Here is a 23,626-nt window from a genome sequence, read left to right on the forward strand (position 1 = left end):
TCAAGTTGGTGATACCGCTGCTGTGAACCTCATCCAGCAGGGGTCGAATACCATCGCCATTGCAATTGTTGCTGCCAATGCAAACCAGAAGGAAGCGATTTTTGATTGTACTTTACGAATGATGGGAGACAAGGTCGAGTCGCGTGTATTTGACTACACTGTTAATTACGAAAAAATCTATGGATCACCGACCTATGTTTTCCATCAGTATTTCGGATACAGTGCCTATTATTCAATATGTGACACAAACTATTTGGATATTATTTTCAACAACGATCGTCATGAATGGATCAACTCTGTGGATATTTCATTATCCTATACTCAAAGCACGCAGCAACCGCATCAGTTCTCTATTAAGGCTCGGGATGGAAGTGCTGAGTGGGTATCTCTGACGAATGTAACCAATCTTACCTGGTCTCAGATCGGTCAAACGCACACGATCTACTTTGCAAACAACAAGGCTTACAATCAGTATCGGTTTGAGAACTTTGCGACTGGAGACACTTCGGACTGTTTTTGGTCATTCAACACCCTGGATTTGAAATCTGTGTACACGACGATGGAGGTTCCTGATCTTTCCTACCCTCCAACCACGATCTTTAAGGATATTGAGATGGGAGAAGTGTATGCCAACTCCGAGTATTACTTCAATTTCCAGATTACTCCTGCTCTTCCTGCGGGAATCATCCTTGACTCGAGTACTGGTATGATTTCTGGAACTGCTACGGCTGAAATGGTGGCTACAACCTACTCCATCACTGCAACTAAGCTAACTGGAGGTACCTCCACTACTTCGTTCTCGCTCTCTGTTGAAATTTGCACGGGAGGTCGTTCTCTGGTGACGCTGGTCGCCCAAACGGACTACTATCCTCAAGATGCTTCCTATAAGGTTTTCCAGGGAATTGGAACTACTGGCAACGTTGTGGCATCGAACAATGGATTCCAGGCTCAATACAGCCTGAACTACGGAGACTTCTGTCTGAATGATGGAATCTACACCCTTCAGCTGCTCGATGCTTCCGGCAATGGGTGGTCGAACCCCGCTGGATACTGGCTGACGGTAGACTTGGGTGAAATGATCTTTGAACTGGGTCAACTTAGCTATACAGTGAGTTCTGTGAGCACAATGTTCTCTTCCTACTTCCCATTCCAGATTGAGTATACTGCATGGAAGGTTAGCTATGATTATGTGGAGAACTGGAACTCTAAGGATTTCGATGATTCTACATGGGCATCGAAGAAGGCCAAAGATATTGGAACGAATTCTAAAGTCACAACATACATTCGCAAGGAAGTGAACATCCCCGATATTGCCAACTACCATGTGCTGAATATCCGTGTGAAGTATGCTGGAGGAGTTGCTGCTTACTTCAATGGCAGATTGGTGGCTCGATTCAATCTGGAAGAGAATTTCGATGAAGAATCACAATCTCTCCAGGTCCACGACGCGGAGGAGTTCTCCAAGTTCCATGTGATCATGTCGACGGTTGGTGGAATAACCGGAAAGAACATCATGGCATTTGAGGTCCATCTTCCAGCTGGCCAGTCCTCCTCGAATCCTGTTGTGTTCGATGCTACTGGCGTGTTTGGCGTGAACGACTGCTCCATTGTGGTGGACACATACAGCTCGATTGACGGATCCACTGTGAATATGATAACGGTCGAAGAACTGTTGAATCTGAATCCTTCCACTTATGGCTACCAAGCGAACTCCCAGGGGTCGTATGTCGAGTGGGCTGTGGAAAATCTGGAAGGAACGAAGTTTAACAGCTTCGCCATCCAGTCTCCCTATGGAGGATCGGGATTCGGATTCTCTTTGTATGTTCGCAAGGAGACATCTGATGAATACACCTCGTCTTTGGAAGTCACTGGACAGACTCTTGAGTACATGGACCGTACTGCGTGGTCCGTCCCCTTGGGTATTGCTGGATTCAAACAGATCAAGTATGAGGTGGATGTTGCTGCCTACAGTATAATCTACATAAGCACGTTCATTCTCCAATACTGCAAGCCTAGCGGAGCTGGAGTGTGTCCTGGAATCGGCGATTATCCGTCTGTGGGAGAGGGAGAAATCTCGCCCGCTTCTTGCGAGGAAGGATATCGTGGATATTCGTACCGCACGTGCTCTGGGGGTGTGTTGGGTGACGTCAACAACCAGTACTGCACACAGAAAGTCCCTGATAAACTTTTGTACGATGCTTCTATCTACAATCTTGTCCTGGGAACCAATGTCCATGTTGCTAAACCTTCGTATTTGAACATCATCGAGGAGTTCTATTTGGGTGAAAATATCCAGCTTCCTCTTGGATTGGAGCTGAATGCCAAGACTGGAGAAATCACTGGAGTTCCCGTTGAAGAAATGGCATTAAGAGCATACACAATCTACGGAAAGAATCTGGTTGGCGTCACCTTTGTTGAGATCGATATTTCTGTTAGAAGGGGAACCTGCAAGGATGATGGAAACTTCCTCACTACGAATGTTGGAGAAGTCTTTGTCTATGATTGCGCTAAGGGTGGTGCATACGTGGGGACTGAGAGAAGAACTTGCTACCTTGGAGAAAAGGATGGAGAATGGGGTCCAATTTCGGGAGCCTGTATATCTATTGCGACTATCATCGTTTTGGTGGTCATAGCGCTTATCGTTATTGCGATTGTCGTCTTTGTTTTGGTCCGTGTGTCTAGAAAAGCGAAGGCTGTAGGTGGTGTGAAGGGAAGGAGCGCGAAGAGTACATCTTCCAAGAAGAGTCTATCCAAGAACAATAGTGACAAGAAGACAAGTGACAAGAAGGCTGTTAAAATCTAATCATCTTTCTTTCTGTTTTGTTTAAAAACTTGATAGAAGTAGTAGGGATTTTACGTCTTAGAAGCCAAATCCATGGCGGTCGAAATCAGCAGATTCTCATTAGGATCGTTTCAGGTCAGCAAGTTCGAATGAATCAGCCATATTAAGTATCGTAAACTCTGCATCACTTCTGTGATTGTTCTTTTCACACCCAATCAAGTCATGTTCAACAATGTGGATTCTACGAATGTGGTCATGAACTCGAATGACGAGGAGCTAACGATTCCTCCTGGATACTACACGATCGGTCAAATCATTGCCATCCTCAACACCATGATCTATACTACGTTCTCGATATCTACGAAGGCTTTCGAGTAATGGGTGTATTTATATCCAGTCCACACACACCATCGATTTCACCAATGCTCCGGACATTCGAGAAATCCTCGGTTTGGAAGGACAAATGGTCATTCTACCCGCTTCGTTCTATGGATCGAACGTGATTGATATCACGCGAAATCGCCAAGTGATCCAAGTGTAATCGTCTTTCGTGCGTTCCTCCGATCTGAAGATTGCCAACCAGAACAACAACCTGCTCACCACAATGATTATTGACGATCCCGAGGTTAATTATCTCCGCACCGTGGAAGACATCTGCATTCCGATGATAACCCGATTCGACCGATTGATGTTCCTATTCCGCGATATGGATGGTAATATCATGCGATTGAACGGCGAATTCGAACTCCAGTTGACGATCGAAGATGTGATTGATCAAGTGCCTTCCTCAATTCTACCGATGAACCAGTTCAGTATGATGGAAGTGTTCGGTAATACTACGAAGAAGGAAGTGAAGCTGGATGATCCTCTGTCATTTGATCAATGTTCCATATCGTCTGTGACGTTGTATACCTATTTCGTGTTGCACAACGTACCATCCGATCAAGTGATATTAATCGATGCGGGGACATCCCCACACGAGGTATTAATACCCAGAGGAGCCTACGACATCACGAACGGCATGAGTGTGATCCGAGTCTACAGTAGTATCAATGCTCAAACATTCGGTCTGAAGAGTCCGCTGATCGATAACCTGATTCATGTATCGATGGGACTGAACAACATGATCACCTGGGACAACCTATCGATCGATGTGATTGAACAATCGAACCTGGATTCCATTGATTGGGTACTGACAGACGCGAATGACCGCCCGATCTCCTTGAATTCGAATGTCTACATCTCATTCACGATATCTTGTAAGCACAACTTCAGTAAGGTATTCAAGAAGATAGATAGATAGATAGATATCAATGTCTATCGTCTATATATATCTGAAAAGTAATAGTTTGATTGTTGCTTCCAACAAATAATCAGCCAGATATGTCTCACAGCTTGATATTGGACAACTACTCATTCCCATAGAGTCCATTCTTATGGATTTCAGCTTTATCATCAACAATACTGATATCACTATTAGTGAGTAATTCTATTCATCCTAATGAGTTGGGAACCAAAGCATTTCACTTTCATCAACCAACTCAAACAGCAAGTATTATGTATACTATTGTTATTCATGCTCGTAATAGAACAACATTGTGAATCACTTTGTATCCCTATTGAAGTGTACAATTCGATACTTCCTTTAAATAGGAAATATTCTGCATTATTTGGCAGGTGGGGGATACTATATGGGTTAGAATAAGAGATAGTATTCTCTGGCAATACAACAAACTCTGATAGGTTCAGAGTGCATCAAAACGACAAAAACTGCACACCAACTATCGAAAAACCTAGAAACAGTGGAATATGAATATATCTCTATTTGTTCGTATATAAAATATATTATGTATTCTACCTTATTTTGCTCAGTTCTTCAACGACACACCCACCTTTCTCACAAACTCTACTATTCGATTCTACTATACACATATCACATATTATTACTATAAATGATAACCCAAAAACTGTTTATCGCTAGCTTTTCCATTTTCATTCCTATCATCATCTTCTACATACCCTATTTCTTTCTATCCCATCTATATAAAATTCCAAATGAATAGAACGAAAAACAAAACGCTTCCACTGGAAACAACACTCTTCGATCTATTCATTCCACAATATCCCATTTCCGCTCATCTCCTTCCACTCCACAGTAAAAACAACTCCCTCCCTATTCGAAATCTATTCTTCCACTCATACCCAATTTTAACACTATTTTCACAATTGCACAATTCCTGTGTATTTTTGAAATCATTTGTTTTACAATAAAAGCTATTAGATTCGTCTTACTGGGTTTGAATGTATTCAAAATTTGGAATTGGACTTGTATGCCCTGTCTTTTGTTTTGTTTTCGGACTTCTATGTGTTTTTGTGTGTTGTGTTGTGGGAGTGTAAGTATTGTAGCTGGGATGGATTCTGTCCTCAAGTTGGTGTGTTTGAAGAAGCTAGTGTAGTCTTTGCTATCGTTACTTTGACTAAACTGTGTGTGTGAGATATGCATCGTGAACGCATTCAATACCATAATGGCGGTGGACCCTGGTTCCATTTTTGCTGTGTGGAGTGTGTTCCGAGTGAGGAATTTCTGTGCTTCAAACTGTGCAACGTGGCGAACCCATTCATGCTATGTGGGACCGCGGATACATGGAGATAACTTGCAACGTGGGAGGTATCTGGTACAGGCACGACGTTCTTGCCTAGGATATCTGTTCTGTTTCTCGTATTTTCATTTTCATATTGTGGGGTGGTAGAGTGTGGTAGAGAGAACGGATTTGCGATGAGTGAAAGGGCAAACTATGGGAGCAAGAGCTGTAGGTTTGTAGAAGCGGAGCGTGTGTGGAACTTGGGAGAATGGGACAAGAAGGCGGAGTATGCGAACTGCTGTGGGGACGGTCCTCGCCTCTGATGGATGCGAGCCGAGTGAATTGGAATGGCCAGTGGGAGCAGGCGAGTTCCAAGACGGTGCAGTTCTGCATTTGTGGGTCTGTGGAGCATGGGAAGGTGGAGGTGTGCGTGGTGCGGGCGTGTGGGAAGTGTTGGAATGGAAGAGAGGTGAGGTGCGTGGCGGTGGTGTGCCCCGCGGACGAAGCGGCGGGGTAGCCGGAAGGGCACTTGGGGCAAGTGTTGGATACGAAGTGCGATGTGGACTAGTGGGGCATGATCACGGATGGGTGCAACGCCTATCAGCAGTGGGAATCGATCGATCGATAGGGGACGGGCTCCTGCCAGCCCATCCTGCCGATGCTGCGCTGCGCTGCGCTGCGTGGCGGGCGATGGGGCGAGGGACGTGGCGCTGTGGACGATGGGAGATGGGAAGCAATCCACGATGTACTGCACGAGCAATGTGGGCGTGGGCGAGGTGATCAACGACCCATTCGAGCCCATGAACATCCACATCGTGTTTGAATTGGCCGAGGCCACGTTCTCCTATCCCACCACCGCGATCTCCATCTCCGACTACACCATTGCCTTCGCCTTCGCCTTCGCCTTCGCCTTCGATGGCTCCTTCCCGCGGTTCTGCGAAGGCACGCACGCTCTACATCAATGCCAACAGGTTGGTGTCCCGAAACGGCCTCCCCTTCCCCGCGGAAACCCTCATCGCGACCTTCTCGACCCGCGCCGGCGTTCGGTTGGCGTTCGGTTGGTGTTCGGTTGGCGTTCGGTTGTGGCCTGCTCGGATTGTGGAGAGCGCGATTGGTATGAGGGAAGTGGAGTAGGCGCAGCGCAGCGCAACGTGTCTGTGCAGATGGAGGTTCCCTGGAGCAGTGGCATCTCCGATGAAGCCCCGATGGATGGCCTTGATGGGCAGCAATGTGCAGACCCAGTTCTTCGAGACGCGCTCCGTGTTGGTGGCGGGCGCCATTGTGAACAGCGTGATGGCCATCAGCTGGCGTGTCCGCAAGGGCGCCTCCTGGTCCGCCTTCGCGTCCTTCTCCGTCTACCGCCCCGTCGTGCTGCTGCCTGCCTGCCTGCCTCCCTCCCTCCGCGCCCGTCGTGCTGCTGCCGCCTTCGAAGCCACGCAGGTGCGCTGGGTCTGGTGGTGGTGCGAGCTCTTCGTGCAGGCCTTGGTTGGCTCCCACTCCCAGCTCTTCGCCGCCGACGCGCTCCTCCAAGAGGGCGACGTCCAGCAACCCGAGCTCTCTCTCTCTCTCGCTCTCTCTCGATGCGTGCGTGGCCTACTGGCTGCGCGTGGCGCTGTGCTCCGCCGCGTGCTCCATCCTCTCCGAGGCCTCCTCTCCCATCACCCTCGCCGCGTATGTCGTCGCGCCCGGCGCGGTGCAGAACCTCGAGGTGGCCGCGCTCTCCTCGACCTCGCTGCGCGTGCAGTGGGCAGAGCCGGCGGAGCTGGGCGGCGCCAGCATTCGGTACTACGTGGTGCGACGCTCGTGGATGGCGTCGATGGCCGTGATCCAGAGCGAGAGCGAGAGCGAGAGCGAGAGCGAGGTCGCCAGCACGAACTGCTTCCTGGACCTGCAGAGCGTGCAGAGCGTGCAGAGCGTGCAGAGCGTGCAGCACGCACCCATCTATCTGAGCGTGGCCGCGTTCACCGGGTATCTCTCCCGCCAAGAGAAGATCCCCGCGGTTCTGTATGCGGTGTGTGTGGAATCAGGCGGAGGGCATTGAGTGGGACTGTGCGATGGCGATTACCGGATCCTTCCATGATCTCTGCACCGCCACGTGCGAGCTTCGCGCTCCCGCGACTTCCTCCTTCCTCCTTCCTCCTTCCTCCTTCCGCCGAACCGTCTGGTTCCCCGCGGGACGCGATATGTGGGACGTGTTGGAGGGTGGGATCCCCGCGACTTCCTACACGCTGGAGTGCGTCCCGAGCGAAGTGGGCAGTGCCGAGTGGATGGGCAGGCAATTCGGAGTGTCCACGATGGCCACGTCGGAATTCGTTGGGTGTTGGTGGTGGATGGCGAGCCAACCTCCTCGCTCACCGGTTCGCTCTGGGTGTGGGTGTGGATGTGGGTGTGAGTGAGCAGGAATCTGGTGGGCGATGGGGTGGGGTCCGTGGCTCCCTACGAAGGTGTGCAGAGTCGACCGGGCTCTCTGGATCTCTTCCTGTCCAACTGGGCGCAGAACGCCACCGTGGTCTCCGTCACCCAGCCCCTCCGCCTCCGCCTCCGCCTCCGCTTCCTCTTCGCCTACGACGTGACCGGCGCGCTCATCCGCGCCCACCTCGTCGATCACGCCTGGTGCGCCGTGGGTCGCGATGTTTCCACGTTTCCACGATCCAGACCGATTTGGCAGTTGCTGAGAGAAAAATGGTTGCGGTGTTTGGTTTGGAAGATGGATGGATGGATGGATGGATGGATGGAATTGTAGAGATGTGGAATGGTTGAAGCGTTGTAGGATTTGAATGAGAATCGAAAATGTGTTTAGGAAGGAAAGAAGGAAAATGTAGATTTAGAGTGTGTAGGGTGTTGGAATGATTTAGAAACATGAACAGAATAATCCAGAACGAGGAACCAAACGACTCTAGTTGATAATAATAATAATAATAGAGTGCTGTGAGTTGATAGTTGAAACAAAGAAACAAAGAAAGAAAGATAGAAAGAAAGTGTATTTAGAGTTAGTTGGTTGGTTTAGGATAAGGAAATGATAGAAAATGGAGTGAATGGTTAACGATGTGCGAAGATAGGTTCTTTGTGTGAAAATCACTGGATCAAAACCAATTTCCATTCCATTCCATTCGATTCGATTTACTAGTTTTACTAGTTTTAATTGCTTTCAAACCCAACCATTCCCAAATCAAAATGATTTGGCTAGAATCATGGATGGATAGATTGGATTATCGAAAGAATAATAATAATGATAATAATGATAATATAGACTATTTAGACAAAGTGGAGTGAACAACCAAATCCTTGCTTCATAACACGATTTCACTATGATATCATAAATATACAACCTATACAGACATAGTAGACAACAAAATGGACTTTTCCATTCTGAGTGTTTCCAAACAATCCTGATATTATTATTATTATAAATATCTATACCTCCGAACTATTTCAACCACAAAAATGTGAACAAAATGATGCGAAACACAAGTGAGTACTTCACTTGGAAATCTTGGATCCAATGTGTATATGGTAGCACTCTGTCATAATTTTTAAATATGAAGAATACTTAGGTGTAAGGAAACAAACTGATCTCTCTGTTTTCTTCATAAATTCTTTATATTTGGTTACAAATTACGGATTCAAAGAGTAGAGGCTAAGGATATGTGATTCCAAATAGGTAGAATGGAAGAACTTAAGGGAAGCGAATTTCTCCTGGGCGGTTACATAACGCATGGTGAACCAAAGGAATCACTATTGGCGGCTGCAAGTATAGCCTCCAATGTTATCAAGGTGATCACGAGGCTGAATACACATTGACGAAAGCTGGGAAGGTTTGCCTATTCCAAAATGGCATACTAAAAATGTATTACGAGTTGGATGCAGACGAGAACGAAATCGGTGACTTTACACGATTTGAAAAAGGATGCGTCGCTTTTGTGCAGTCCTATGATGAAATCTGGGACAGAAAGAATTTTCATCGTATAATAAACCATGTCCGAGGCGAGCGAATGGAAATCTATTTGCATGCGAGTGATCACCTGATATATCATGGTGAGTTCAATGAGAAGCGAGAACGAGAAGGATGGGGCATCCAATATGACGATAAAACGGGTGCCATGCTGCTTGAAGGGATGTGGAAGGGAAACAAGCTGGTGGAGATCATCCGCAAGATCGAAGGAACTATCATGATTGAGTTCAAGCGAAACGGTAACAACACCATCGCTTCGAATCGAATTCCCCTCTATGTGGGTGAATTCGTGTATGATGAATCGAAAGAATCGTTTCTTCGAAATGGTCGAGGATACTGGATCGATGAAGAAACTCGGATTGCTACTCGCGAAGTGGAATGGAAAGATGGAGTGGAAGTGAGTGGAAGAGATCTCTATGATGGATGGCATATTCATTCATTCATTCACTCAATATTACTTGTTTATTGTATACTATTGCTATGTTAATCACATTGCATTTCACATTGTTTTGTTGATCAAATAGAAAGCAAGGTTTTCATTCATAGGATTCATGGATTCCATCCATCATATTATTCAATCGATTGTTTTGTTTAATGATACTATGATTCCTATTCACCATTTCAATCTATGAACCACATTCCTTTCTCTGCAATATCATTCTTTGTACTCAATATGGATGGTCATTGTGACAGAAGAGAATCGAAGTATCTACAGAGAATCAATACAATAATCCACTTGTCAAATAGAAATGATGAATTTTGCATTCTACATACTACTGCCATCCTCTCTATTACGAATCTAACCATTCCAACAGTATTTACTATTGTGAGTTCGATTGTTGCAAAACAAGATTAACAAACACATAATTGATATATTTTGAAGAACATATATCCATTATAGACTTAATAGAACAGCCATTCTAACATGAGAGAGTAAAGGTGATCAAAATGCGTAATAATTTACAATTATAGCTATAAGTATCTGAAAATAACACAAAAATAAATGAATAGATGGAAATGCACCGAAATAAAGAAAATAGAAATGGGTGGAGAAAATGAGGTTTTATTATATGTATTCTAGTTTGTAACATACCAGCATATCAAAGCCATACACAATAATCTATGACGTGTGTTCTATCGAGAAATAATGAAACAGATCTTGTTTCCAAAATAACCGTTTTACCATATTTCTTTTCATTTCCATGCAAAACATTGCTGATTTTGTCAATTCTGCTATTAGTAACTATCATATTGATAGTTCCATTATTCAAAGTGTGCAGGGATGCTTAAGTAAAGAATGGAAACCAAATGGCTGGATTTCACTCATTTTGAGTAACAAAGAATGTGTAGTATTGCAATTTGATAATGGAATATTCATGAATCAAGGATTTGTCCTCAATGAACAGAAAGTGTTGAAAGTGTTTGGAAATCATCAAATTGGTGCTATTTCATATAATGAAGAACAATCCATAGAAGTAGAAGAAGGAATCGTGGATTTGGATCATGGAAGTCGATTTGAAGGATTGGTATTAGCAGAAAACAAGTTTGGAATTCCATTTGGATATGGTGAAATGTATGATGATGATGGAATATTGGTGTACAAGGGCATAATGATCAATTGGAAACGATTTGGATATGGAACGAGTTATCATAATAATGGATGTATTGAATATGAAGGATATTGGTGTGATGATAATCGATTTGGAATTGGAAAAGTGTATGATCGATATGGCAAATTAGTGAATGAATGTGAATGGTGTAATGGAATTGAATGTGATATTGAAGAAAAATATGAAGGAGATGGAAGCAAACCACTGAATATCGGAATGAAACATTTGAAACTGACTGACAAATGTGTATTGGTTGATTGGGATGTTTCATTGTTGTATAATTTGGAATCAATCGAAATCGGCGATGAATGTTTTGGATCAGTGAAAACATTCCAAATCGACGGATTGAATCGATTGAAAACTATCAAAATCGGATGCAATTCATTTACTCAAGAGAAGAATGGTGGTGATGATAAATCGAAATCATTCCACATATTGAATTGTGAATCATTGGAATCCATTCAAATTGGTGAATATAGTTTCAGTGATTTTGCTGGCGATTTTGAATTGAAGAATCTACCACAATTACAATCCATTCAAATTGGGACAATTGGTAGTTATTCAACCAATTTCGATTATAGTTCATTTGTGATTCGAGGTATTGATATGATATTGAGTATTTGAATGATGCATAGATCTTCCAAATCTACAATCCATTACATTAGGTGATCGTGCATTCGATGATCCCTTATCAACAAAAATTGAAAGTATTGAATGAATTCGAATGAAATGATTGATGTAGATCTTCCATCATTACAATCCATTCAACTCGGTTATGGTACACTTCTTGGAAGATCATGGGATGATTCAAGTTCATTGATAATGCGAAGTAATAATGAATTGATTGTAAATGATTTGTTTTGTAGATCTTCCAAATCTAACATCAATTACTTCAAGAGGATATAGTTTCAATGAAACTCGTGTAGTGATATTGGAAAGTATTTCTGAATATTGAATATTGATAGTATTTAGATATTCCAAATCTTCAAAATGTCGAGCTACCTGATTCATTCTGGTGGGTTCGATCGAAATCAATTTCGAGTATAGTTTGATTGATTTGATTTGATTCATAGATGTTTCTTCCATTCTCGCTGATCTTGTCCACGAAAGCAAGTATTAAATCTATAATATTGATTTGATTTGATTAGTTTAGTGATTTGTCCTTGTTTAGAAACATCTCCATTGATTGGTTGATTGTTTGTTTGTTTGTTTGTTTTAAACCGATTCTTGTTCACAATTCATGATTCTATAATTATCAAAATATCAATCCTGCCTGATTATTATGATGTTCTTCTTTACCATTTTAACAATGATACTCAATTATGATTGTTGTTTCAATCAATCAATCAATCAATCATTGTTTTCGATCATTATCATTATCATCATCATTATTATTACCAATGACCCAATGATCACATATTGAACATTCACAAATGATGAATCCAATCTATATAATAATAATAATAATAATATACAAATGATGGTTTGAATAGGTTTGAACTAGGATTTGTTCAATATTGATAGGAAACTGCTTGCTTCGAATAATCATGAATAATCATGAATAATCATGAATAATAATAAGATTGGATTTGCTAGTGACACAATGGAATGGTTGGAATCGATTGATATTGGATGATTATTCACATTTGTGAATCCATTGTTAAATCGGTAGATAATACAATACAATACAATAGAATGATTGATATTGAATTAGGATATTGATTTTGACTTATTGAATAGGAATCGATCACTGTATACATAGAATAGAATAGAATAGAATAGAATAGAATAGAATAGAATAGAATAGAATAGAATAGAATAGAATAGAATAGAATAGAATAGAATAGATTGAATGAATGAATGAGATCCTTGTTACTGATTTACAGATCATTGGTTGTGAGGAGTGTCTTGAGATTGTCAATCATTTCTTAGATAAGATATCATTCATTTATTCATTCATTCATTTGATCGTATAATCATTCAAATATCCCATTGCAATTCACATGATTGGTCCACTTTATACAGATTTAACGATATTTCCTTGTCAACAATCCATCATTCATTCTTATGGTACAAAATATACATAATCACAGTATGCACTCAATTCAAATCGATGTTTGTAGGATTACTCATTCATTCATTCATTCATTCATTTGCTTGTTTTCATTTCAGTGTTGAATTGCTGAAATCGTATCGAATCCAACTCCAATATCACAACCAATCACATTCCCATTCATTTCGATTCTCTCTCATTCACTCTTCATTATCATTATCACGTATTACATCAATAATAAATAACTAATACATATCATTGAATGGATTAAGATCTTAAGCAATGAATACTATTTCTTCTTCTTTCATCCATTCATGGTACAAACCATCTCCATGCTATGCAATCTTTGTACATCCAATTCATATTCATTCAATAGATTGTGACCAATTCACAAATCATTCCAGTACTATTCTATTCACATATAGCATACAATCTGTGATAATATCTATAAATCATTCAGTTACAACCACTATATACCAATCATTGTGCATTCCAACTAACAATAACGGAATTTACTACAAACTCCAATCATTCATTCATGGATTGGTTATTCCAGTACTAAGTATCAACAGTATTGTTCCTGCTACTCAGAATTAGTTATTTTATGAAAATGGATTTAACAGAATCAAACATTGTGTTAAGCCAATGAAATGACAGAATCGTGCTTGTCTGGATTTTGTTTGTTTTGAAGCAAAACTATGCATGATCTATGTAATTCGTATCAGGATGTGTTAAAACAGATCCCTGTGAAATATCATCATTTCAGCTATTGTTCGTCATAATTTGTGAAAATGACTGCATTTCCATTGCTACTTCACACATATGTTATTTTCTACTATTTTATTACATTCTAGTATTGTTGTTGTTTTCATTCACATTGGCCATTTCTGATTATTCCACACTTCCCTATCTTATTTTCACAGTATTCTATTCCATGGAATATACTAATAAGCCAAAATATACAATCAATCACAAATACACATTATTCTATCTTCCCATACAGAACAATGATGATGATGATGATGACAAAACATCAACTATTCACAATCAATACTATTGAGAATAACTATTGTGAAGAATCTTGTTTGTTAATACTGCTCATTCCTTCTCTAAGCTTATAACATGAACTAGCAACATTATTAGTTGTCACATTTAGAATGTGAATTCATTATGGGCTTTGATACAATTCATATCACACAATATGTACCAAAATGAAACAATACACATTTGTTGTTATTCTATTGCAGATATTCATTTTTTAAGTATTGATTCAAAGTATCTCGAGACTATATTATACAGATTAGTCATATATCAAAGGAAATACAACAATACTTGTGGTAAATGACTGATTCATCCTTCCTATTTCTATTGGTGAACTCATCCATATTTGATACATGTCACATAACAAAAATGATCCTATTTTCACTACAACAAAAAGCTCTTTCGATCAATAATAATATGATTTATCAACTTGTAGCTATCTTAAACCTCATTAATATGGAACAATAGTAGTAAGGGAATGGCACTATTTGCGTGAAACTTGGTGGCAGTTTTCTTTATATGCTATTTTGCTCCATGACCACAATTGCGACCCTTTGTCCATCGTTGTAATCGACCAACCGATTCTGAGTCCTCGACTATCGTTCCCAGGCTGTCTGGTCGACAATCATCGGTCAGGAACCAGGTTTCGCGCTTTCTTATGCCAACTCCTTTCTACTATCAACCTAGTGCTCATTTCTATTTTTGTGATTGTTGTGTCAGTTATACTTGGATGCAAGAAAGCAGTAGACATACCTAGCAAAGGTGAATTATTGTTATTTCTCTTGTATTTACATGTTTGTTTGTCTATTTGTAATGACCGAAACCCAATGTGTGTACATTGTCATCACAAATCCATCTATTGTTGTCTATGCAAGTCATAAGTGTCTTTGGTAAAGAGAGAACATGCATTATTCCATTCTCATACAAGATTCACCTCTCAATAGTACATTCGATTGGATCAATCCTTCCAAGTTCAGAAATCCATTTATCACTTCCATAACTGTTCTATCCAAATCCAATCAAGTCATGTTCAATAATGTGGACTCAACCAATGTGGTGACAAACACCAATGGTGAAGAGGTAACGATCTCGCCTGGTTATTATACACTGAGTGAAATCATTGCCATTCTGAACACCATGATTAATACTACATTCTCAATTTCCACAATGGCTACAAGTTATGAGTGTATTTGGATCCAGTCTCCATACTCTATCGATTCCACGAGGTACATATGATATCGAAACGATCATCACAATGTTGAATGCGAGTGATGTTCTATTTGAAATAGTGTATAGTGGAGAAAATGTATTTCGAGTCTATAACCAGTTTGTGATTTTTCCTCTGACACAACTCATTCATTCCTTGAATATAGTGATTCATTTATTGAGGTATGTGTGGAACATGAATGGGATCAAGGAACTATGGAAACCAGCAAAACGAAGAGGTGCCACTCGAATGATCATTAGTGGATTCAAACAAAACATATACTTCATCGATCTTATCGATTTCTTTTCCAAACAACACAAATCGATACAGGAAGTGTTGGGATCACAAAAGAGTACTGGATTCTACAAGAATCGTGGATACAAATATGTCCTTGTATGTATTGATGGATATTCGAAATACCTGATGACTCGGAAATTGAAAAGTAAGAGTGCTACAGAAGTCACGCATGCAATGAAGGATATCATTCAAACATATGGCGAATCATCAAAGCATATTTGCTTGGATCGAGGTACCGAGTTCACCAATGCCATCTTTCGTACCAACATCTTGAACAAGTATGATATCACTATGTATCACATGGATTCAGCGAATAAGGCAGTACTAGCCGAACGAACAATTCGAGATATCAAGGAATACATCATGGTTCCTTCACTCCATTCAATCAATCAATGGAAAGGTGTATGGTTCGACTTGATCGATGGTACAGTTCGTCGACACAATGGAAGGAAGATCAGAGACATCGGATATACACCCAATGACATTTGGCTTAACAACAACAACGATATCTTGTACACGGAGAAAACAGAACCATCCAACATGACAGCAAAGGACACAACACCGCAATTCGATGTTGGTGATTATGTTGGAGTGACACGAAGACCTCGCATTCTGGAAAAGCGATCATTGACGAGCAAATGGTCTCAGGACTTGGTTGAAGTTGTTGACATTGACGATCACATCATGCCATTGATGTACGAAGTGAAAGATGTGGAAAGCGATAGCACACAGAAGTGTTATGATTGGGAACTGCTGGCTAGCAAATGTAAACCACAACCAGCACTACCCATCACTCGATCCAAGAGTCGAAAGGAACCCAATGCATTGAGAGAGGAAGCAAAATCACATCGACCCATTACAAGCACCCAGAAGAAAAAACAACAACCTCGCTCAAGTGTTTGAAAACGATTGTGATGCTCTTCACACCTCCCAGACATACAAGAGAAGAGATATTCGTGAATGCAGAGATCGTATGACTCTCACTTGTCCATTCGATTCCATTTATCAGTTTGGTATGGGAAAGGGTCACAAGATTGTTGAGTGTATCGATGAAGGGCACATCGATCAATGACACACCATCCATTGAAACACTCACCTTGTATCCCTTATCCACAATCGATTCGATGGAATCACAATGTTTGAATAGGGCATAATTCTCATTGTAACATGGAATCGATGTGATTATGAGATATAAAGCAGAAGATAATTCAAATTGGCATTGATTATTGAATGGTTGAGTAGATGTGGGTGTATGTTCAAAGAGTGTGGCATTATTGACTTTCACAAAACACTCAGAAGGTATCGTCCATGAATATTGAGGAACGCCATCCACTGTCTCACGCACGAGGGCATGTTTGCCATCGTTCTCGGGCATATTGATGAGCATGGTATCGAGCTTCTTGAACGTGTAATTGTTTCCATTGCTGCTGAATATGTACGACATTGATTTATTCAATTTACTTTGGTTGATTTCGTTCATAGCATTTGACATATACACCCTTCAGACACGTTCCATTCATATTCGAATATGTGAACATATTGAGTGAGAAGCGAGCGAAATCCAACACCACTGTGAAAAAAACTATTTTAGTTATTGGCAAGACCGACATATAGCAAGCTCGTGGAAACTGGGTTGAAACGAATGAAATTGAAGTTCGCCACCACTTGGAATGAACGCAAGGCCATTATTCAGAAACATGGATATGACATGATCGCAGAAAGCGCCATGTATTCCGAGAATTTGATTAGCATCAATCGGAATACACAGGTGCGTAAAGCCGAGAAGCCATTCTTCATTGGATTTGCCATTCTGGACTTGTCCAAATACATCATATACGATTTCTACTACAATGTGTTCAAAAACACATTCGATGGCATGGAATTACTGGGACAGGACACAAATTCGATCATTGTGGAACTGAGTGACAAGGGCATTATCGTTCACAAGATGTATGAAATGTACAAATCATTCGACTACTCGGAGTTGGATAACACGAGCTACTTCTATGAGCAACTCGTGAACTATTACGATCAAAAAGTGGACAAGAACAATTTCCCTTTGTTGTCATCGTTCCTCAACTTTTACATGAAGCTGCCTGAACCCATCTTCAAGGATGAACACTACAGACATCGTATCAAGGTGTTCGTGGGTCTCAGACCGAAAATGTATTGTCTTGTCGATGAGAAGCATGTGATACACAATGCCACAAAGGGAGTTCCTCGCAATGTCATAATCGATAGTGAGAGAATGTGTGCGAAGAACATCGAATTGTACAAGCATGTCCCTGAGGCTGAGAAGAAGGGAGATACAATCATTGAGGACAGCTTCAAACGCATCAATAACCAAGGATTCGATATTACCAACAAGGAGCAAATCAAGATACTCATGATTAGCATGGACAACATAAGATGGATTTTGGATATGGCAACGTGCAAACACTGGCCTGCAGTCATTACCAATTGAGGGACCTGTAAAGAAGAAGTTGTTTTTACTTTGAACAGTCATGGAAGGGATGTAGGGGTTTCGATACTTGTAAGGGTTGATCCAGGAGAGCAGGCTGATTTGAAACGATTCTGGTCAAAATCGGCTGCTTTCGATTGTCATAGATTTGTTTTCTTAATTGTAATTTCCCTACTACTGTTAGAATCGAATGAAAGATCATTCAATCACTTAGCTGAGCGATAGCAACTACGCGAAAGATAATAGAGGAAACAAGCAAGATTCATTAAGCCCCTCCTCTCTCTCCATCCATCCAACGCACTTCCAACAAACAACTCACTCAACCCATCATTTAAATACAGCAAATAAGCCCAACTCAATCAATCAATCAATCCAGTGTACATTCTCCTTTCTTTACAGCTCGTCATCCTCCTCGTCCTCCTTGCGATCCTTCTTCAGCATCTCGCGGAACTCGTCCTCATCCATCTGTTCTCCGTTCTTCAGATCCACCTTGATGCCGTTCTCGTTCTCGTCCTCGTCCTCCTCCGTCGCTTCTTCCTCCTCTTCCTCCTCGTTCGTTTCCTCGGGCACTTCAATCTCGGGCTCCAACTCCATGCTCTCCAGCTGCAGCGACTCCTTCATCAGGCTGTACAGACGCGTGGCGAACTCGTTGGGCTCCTCGATCATGAAGCCGGAGTTCATCAGCGCGCTGTCGTACAGCAGATTGGCGAAGTCGCGCGCCACGTCGCTCTCCGGATCCTCGTCGGCCATCTTCTGCAGGCTGGAAATGATCGGGTGGCGCGGATTGATCTCCATGATCTTGTGCGACTTCAAGTACTTCGCTCGCTCCGGGTTCTGCAGCGCCTGCGACTTCATGATGCGCTCCATCGTGGCGGAGTAGCCGTAGCGGCTCGTCGAGAGCACGGCGGGCGCGGACTCCAGCTTGCTGGAAATCTCCACCTTGTCCACCTTGTCGCCCAGCAGCTCCTTCAGCCACTTCGTGAAGCTCTCGTACTTCTCCTCGTAGGCCTTCTGCACCTTCTTCTGATGCTCCTTCTCGTCGCCCAGCTCGACGCCCTCCTTCGTGATGTCCTGCAGCGTTTTGCCGTTGAATTCCCGCAGGTTCTGCGCCACGTACTCATCGATCGCCTCCGTGAAGTACAGAACCTCCACACCGCGACGCTTGAACGTCTCCAGGAACATCGACTCGGCCAGCTTCTCCTCCGAGTCGCCGCTCACGAAGTAGATCTGCTTCTGCCAGTCCTTCATGCGCTTCACGTAGTTCTCCAGCGAGGTCCACTTGCCCTCCGAGGTCGACGACTTGTAGCGCAGCAGACGCGCCAGCTTGTTGCGGTTCGCGCTGTCCTCGATCACTCCGATCTTCAGCGACTTGCCGAACTGCTCCCACAGCTCGATGTAGTTCGCGTTGTCTTCAGGCTGCGTGCTCTCCACTTCCTCCTCCTCCTTCTGCTCAGTCTGCTCAGTCTGCTCCACTTGCTCCTCCGTCTCGGTCTTCTCGGCTTCCTTCTCGGCCTTCTCGGCCTCCTTCTCCGCAGCCGTTTCCTCGGCCAGCTTCTTGATCATCTCGATGGCCTTGCGCACGATCTTCTTGCCCATCACCTTCAGCACCTTGTCCTGCGACAGCTGCTCACGCGACACGTTCAGAGGCAGATCGTCCGAGTCCACGACACCCACCACAAAGGACAGATAGCGAGGAAGCAGATCGTCGAACGAATCCTGGATCAGCACCTTGCGCACGTACAGATGCAGGTTGTTCATCTTCTTGTGGTAGAAGTCCTCGTACAGATCGGCGGGCGCCTTCTTGGGCAGGTACAGAATGCACTTGAAGTCGATCTCTCCCTCCGCCTTGAAGTGGGTCCAGGTCAGAGGCTCCTGCTCGCTGTTGCGCACCAGCGTCTTGTAGAAGTTGGCGTACTCCTCGTCCGAAATCTCGCTCTTGTCGCGAGACCAGATCGCCTTCTGCTCGTTCATGAGCTCCCAGTCCCACACCGTCTTCTCCTCCGTGCGCGTCTTGGGCTTGTCGCTCTCCGCCTCTTCTTCCTCGACTTCCTCCGCGTTGCTTCCTTCCTCATCCTCCAGATCTTCGCCCTCGAACACGTCCTCCTCTTCCTCTTCCTCCACAGGCACCTCCACCGTCTCCGTGTGGCTCTTATACAGATAGATCGGGAACGTAATGAACTCCGAGTACTTCTTGATCAGGCCTTCCAGCTTGTCCGCATCCAAATATTCCTTCGCATCGTCCTTCAGATACATCGTGATCTCCGTACCGCGACCCAGCGTGTTGCCCGCAGGATCTTCGCCCACCTTGAACGTCGCATCCGCGCTGGATTCCCAGATGTGCTGAACGGGATCCTCGTCGCTCTTGGATCGCACCACCACGCGATCCGACACCAAATACACAGAGTAGAAACCCACACCGAACTGACCGATCATGTTCAGATCGCCTCCAGCAGCCATCTTCTCCACGAACTGCGTCGTACCCGACTTGGCCACCGTTCCAAGATGCTCGATCAGCTCTTGCTTCGTCATACCAATACCACGATCCGTGATCGTCAGAGTACCAGCCTCCTCGTCGAACTTGATGCGAATATCCAAGTCGTCCACGGAGTCATCTCCCAGAGCCTAGAGACATCGTTAGATAAATGTTCAACAATTTGCAAATTCATTCATTCATTCATTCATTCATTCATTCATTCATTCATTCATTCATTCATTCATTCATTCATTCGAACACAACAGCATGATTCAGACCGCGTTTTCACGCAAAGTGCGTTCATACGAATAGAGGACCAGAAGGGTTCGCCAGCACAAAGCTGTTCCTGGAGATCTCTATCCTCACAGACACAAGCTCATCATAATCGTACAAAAAGAAGCACAATTCACAACGTTTGACATTGCATTGAACAACTACGTACCTCGTTATTCGTCAGAGAAATGAAACGGATCTTGTCAAGCGCATCAGCAGAGTTCGAAATCACTTCACGCAAGAACACATCCTTATTCTGGTAAAGAGAGTTAATAATAATATCCATAAGACGATTCACTTCCGTTTGGAATTCATAAGTTTCCATCGTAGGATTCTCCTCTACAGCCTCCTCCGAAGTCTCGATAGGGCTCTCCTCCATAATTTCATCATCCTCCTGGGCAAACACCATCATACCTATCAATTATCAACTCTTTCAGGATTTACTCGGTCCAGAGAGGAGCGCAACCACCATAAGCGTATAGAGCAAATACTTCAGAATGCTTTTCATCAGTTATTGCACAAAGAAAAAGTAATCTGGGGAAAATGCATATTCTAGAACAACTCATTTGCTTGGGGGTCACAGAATCTCCTGCCAATCACAGAGTGGAGATTGCTACCCAGGGGCAGTGCCGATTAAATGTCTGATTTCTTGAAAATACTGTGAAATATCGAAATATCTACTCAGCATCACATCATCTGTCCACCTAAAAACCGTCACATTATCTTTGTGTATCGAGGACATGGGACGTGATCAACAGTCTGTTTATGATTATTATGACTGCAAAAATATAGTAAACGTTGTAAATGAAGTGAATGCGAAAAAGGTTTATCTTGTCGGTGTATTTATGACAATAGATTGCTCTTCAGTTTCCCGATAGTATGTTATCGGAAGCAGATGTGATAAGTTCAGAATTGAAGGTTTGGACAATATTACCTTTGTAATGTACAGAGTCACCTAGATGAAGACTGCAATATTTATATTTTGGGAGATACGACTGTTTGCCCTTGTTGTGTTGATGTGGTACTAACTATTTGTGCTTTTCTAGCATAGGTGGACCTAGAACACATAAATGCAGAAATGGTGGTTCATTTTGGTGACGCATGCATGTCTCTCGTTCAAGATATACCGGTTTACTATGCATTCGAAAACGATCTTCTCGATATTGACTACATTACGGATAATATTTGATGTAATATGACGTTCTTGAAGTGTTCAGAATTGCTATAGGCACTCTTTCTGTCTATCGATACGGAGAAATGCTAAACCGACTTTCCTTTCTCGCAGAGCAGCATGAGCAGGTTGCTTATCCCTTCATGGTTGGGAAACTCACACTTCCGAAGCTCGCAAACTTTCCTGGAATGGAAGGTTTCGTGCTGATTGGCTGTGAACGCAGTTGCTTTATCGATACGCATGTAATTGTAGTAGTAGTAGTAGTAGTAGTAGTAGTAGTATTGGTTCCCCTGTAGGAATATCCGTTCCCCATCATTATGCCTTATGAGTACGAGATTTCTTTCGGCAAAAGAGCGTGGGAGTCGGTGTATATTCACGATTGCACGCATGCTTGGAATGACTGTTGAACATAGAAAACTGTTGGGCGATGTGAAAGAGGAAGAGCTTGTAGAGGCAGAAATCAACGAAAAGGATTATCAAATGATTGTGTTTGAGAGCCCAATGCTGGAGTTCATCAATGAGCAGCATTATCATGGACTGGCTCAGACAGGAGATATGGAAACGCCTGCAAAACTGAAGAAAGGAATGTCGGGAATAGCGACATGCTATGAAAAGGAATTGTTTTAGCAAGTATTTGTTACAAACAGGCGATCTCTTTTGCTTACTACCTCGGTTTCGATCACTTTTCCCCTTCTTTGATTTCTTATATATCTTTTCAGGTCGTTGGAACACTGGCTCTTCTTCCTCCTTCTCTGTTGTCATTATTTTCGACCACTCATCTTTGAGCCAGTTCCACACATATTCAATGAACCAAACGATCGTGAATATTATCTTTCCCAGAATCGAACGATTCTACAAAAATCACGATTACCAAATCATCTTCTACCATATTTCGAATCGCAGCCTGCGTACTGATGTACATTTCTCGAACTGGCTTTTCGTATCGGTCCTCAATCTGCGTAAGAATATATTGCTCTCTCTTCTTGAAGAAATTGACATAATCCTTTTTCATAGCAGTCAGTTCTTTCACATCGTAGTTCGCAATGAAATCTTCCTCTGTTTTCCGGATCATCTAGAAGATATCGACCCATTTCAGTACCATACATTCACTTCATCGATCTGCTTTTGCTGCAACATTGCATAATCAGAATAAAGCTGGTTAATTGTACCTTGCTATCAGTAATACTGACATTCTACACTTACTAACTGAACGATTTTCTGCTCATTATTCCTGTATTCAATTTCAAGACGAAAGTACTCATCCTGTTCGGTCTTAGAGAGGGCATGCTGCTTCAGTTTCTGGACACTATTCTACGTGTTATCTCGTCCTGTCTAAAGTACATCAATTTCCTCAATATTGTTCGAGATAGACAAAGGCAAATCAGGACTCATCTCTGTCTGATCACGAAAACGATCAAAATCCTGGTTTCTGGAAACACCATTAGACATTTCAGGGAAAAAAGAACGAGGGTTTTGCTGTTTCTAGAACTAAGTGAAAAGAGTGAGGATGACAGTGTATTGATAAGAATTGAATAGGTCATTCGATTCTGGATACCAATCCATCTAGTAATAATGCAGATATTCAAAACTCAACGGAATCTAACTTTTGTGTCGGTTTCTTTTTCTTTTTATCTTTACTGGTAGTTCTAGGAACAGCTATTGTAGGAATATCCGAGGAATCTTCAAGTCAGAGAGAGTAACACAACGAGACCATAATACTCCTC

At 42.7% G+C, this 23,626-nt stretch overlaps 2 protein-coding genes; one reads left to right on the forward strand and one right to left on the reverse strand.

Moving 5' to 3' along the window:
• Positions 1–1,126: 1,126 nt before the first annotated feature.
• GSBLH_T00004141001 (uncharacterized protein) lies at positions 1,127–2,803 on the forward strand (the record flags this gene model as incomplete). The annotated part of the gene is made up of 1 exon (XM_013042995.1): positions 1,127–2,803. One exon carries the CDS (start codon positions 1,127–1,129, stop codon positions 2,801–2,803), a length of 1,677 nt encoding a protein of 558 aa, XP_012898449.1.
• Positions 2,804–18,302: 15,499 nt separating this feature from the next.
• On the reverse strand, positions 18,303–21,110 carry GSBLH_T00004144001 (uncharacterized protein; the record flags this gene model as incomplete). XM_013042996.1 has 2 exons in its annotated part: positions 18,303–20,597; positions 20,891–21,110. The coding sequence occupies 2 exons, from the start codon at positions 21,108–21,110 to the stop codon at positions 18,379–18,381; spliced, it is 2,439 nt and encodes an 812-aa protein (XP_012898450.1). The 3' UTR covers positions 18,303–18,378.
• Between the last annotated feature and the right edge of the window lie 2,516 nt (positions 21,111–23,626).

The sequence above is a fragment of the Blastocystis hominis genome (assembly GCF_000151665.1).
Source record: "Blastocystis hominis, Singapore isolate B (sub-type 7) whole genome shotgun sequence assembly, scaffold_5".
Lineage (NCBI taxonomy): Eukaryota > Bigyra > Opalinata > Blastocystidae > Blastocystis > Blastocystis hominis.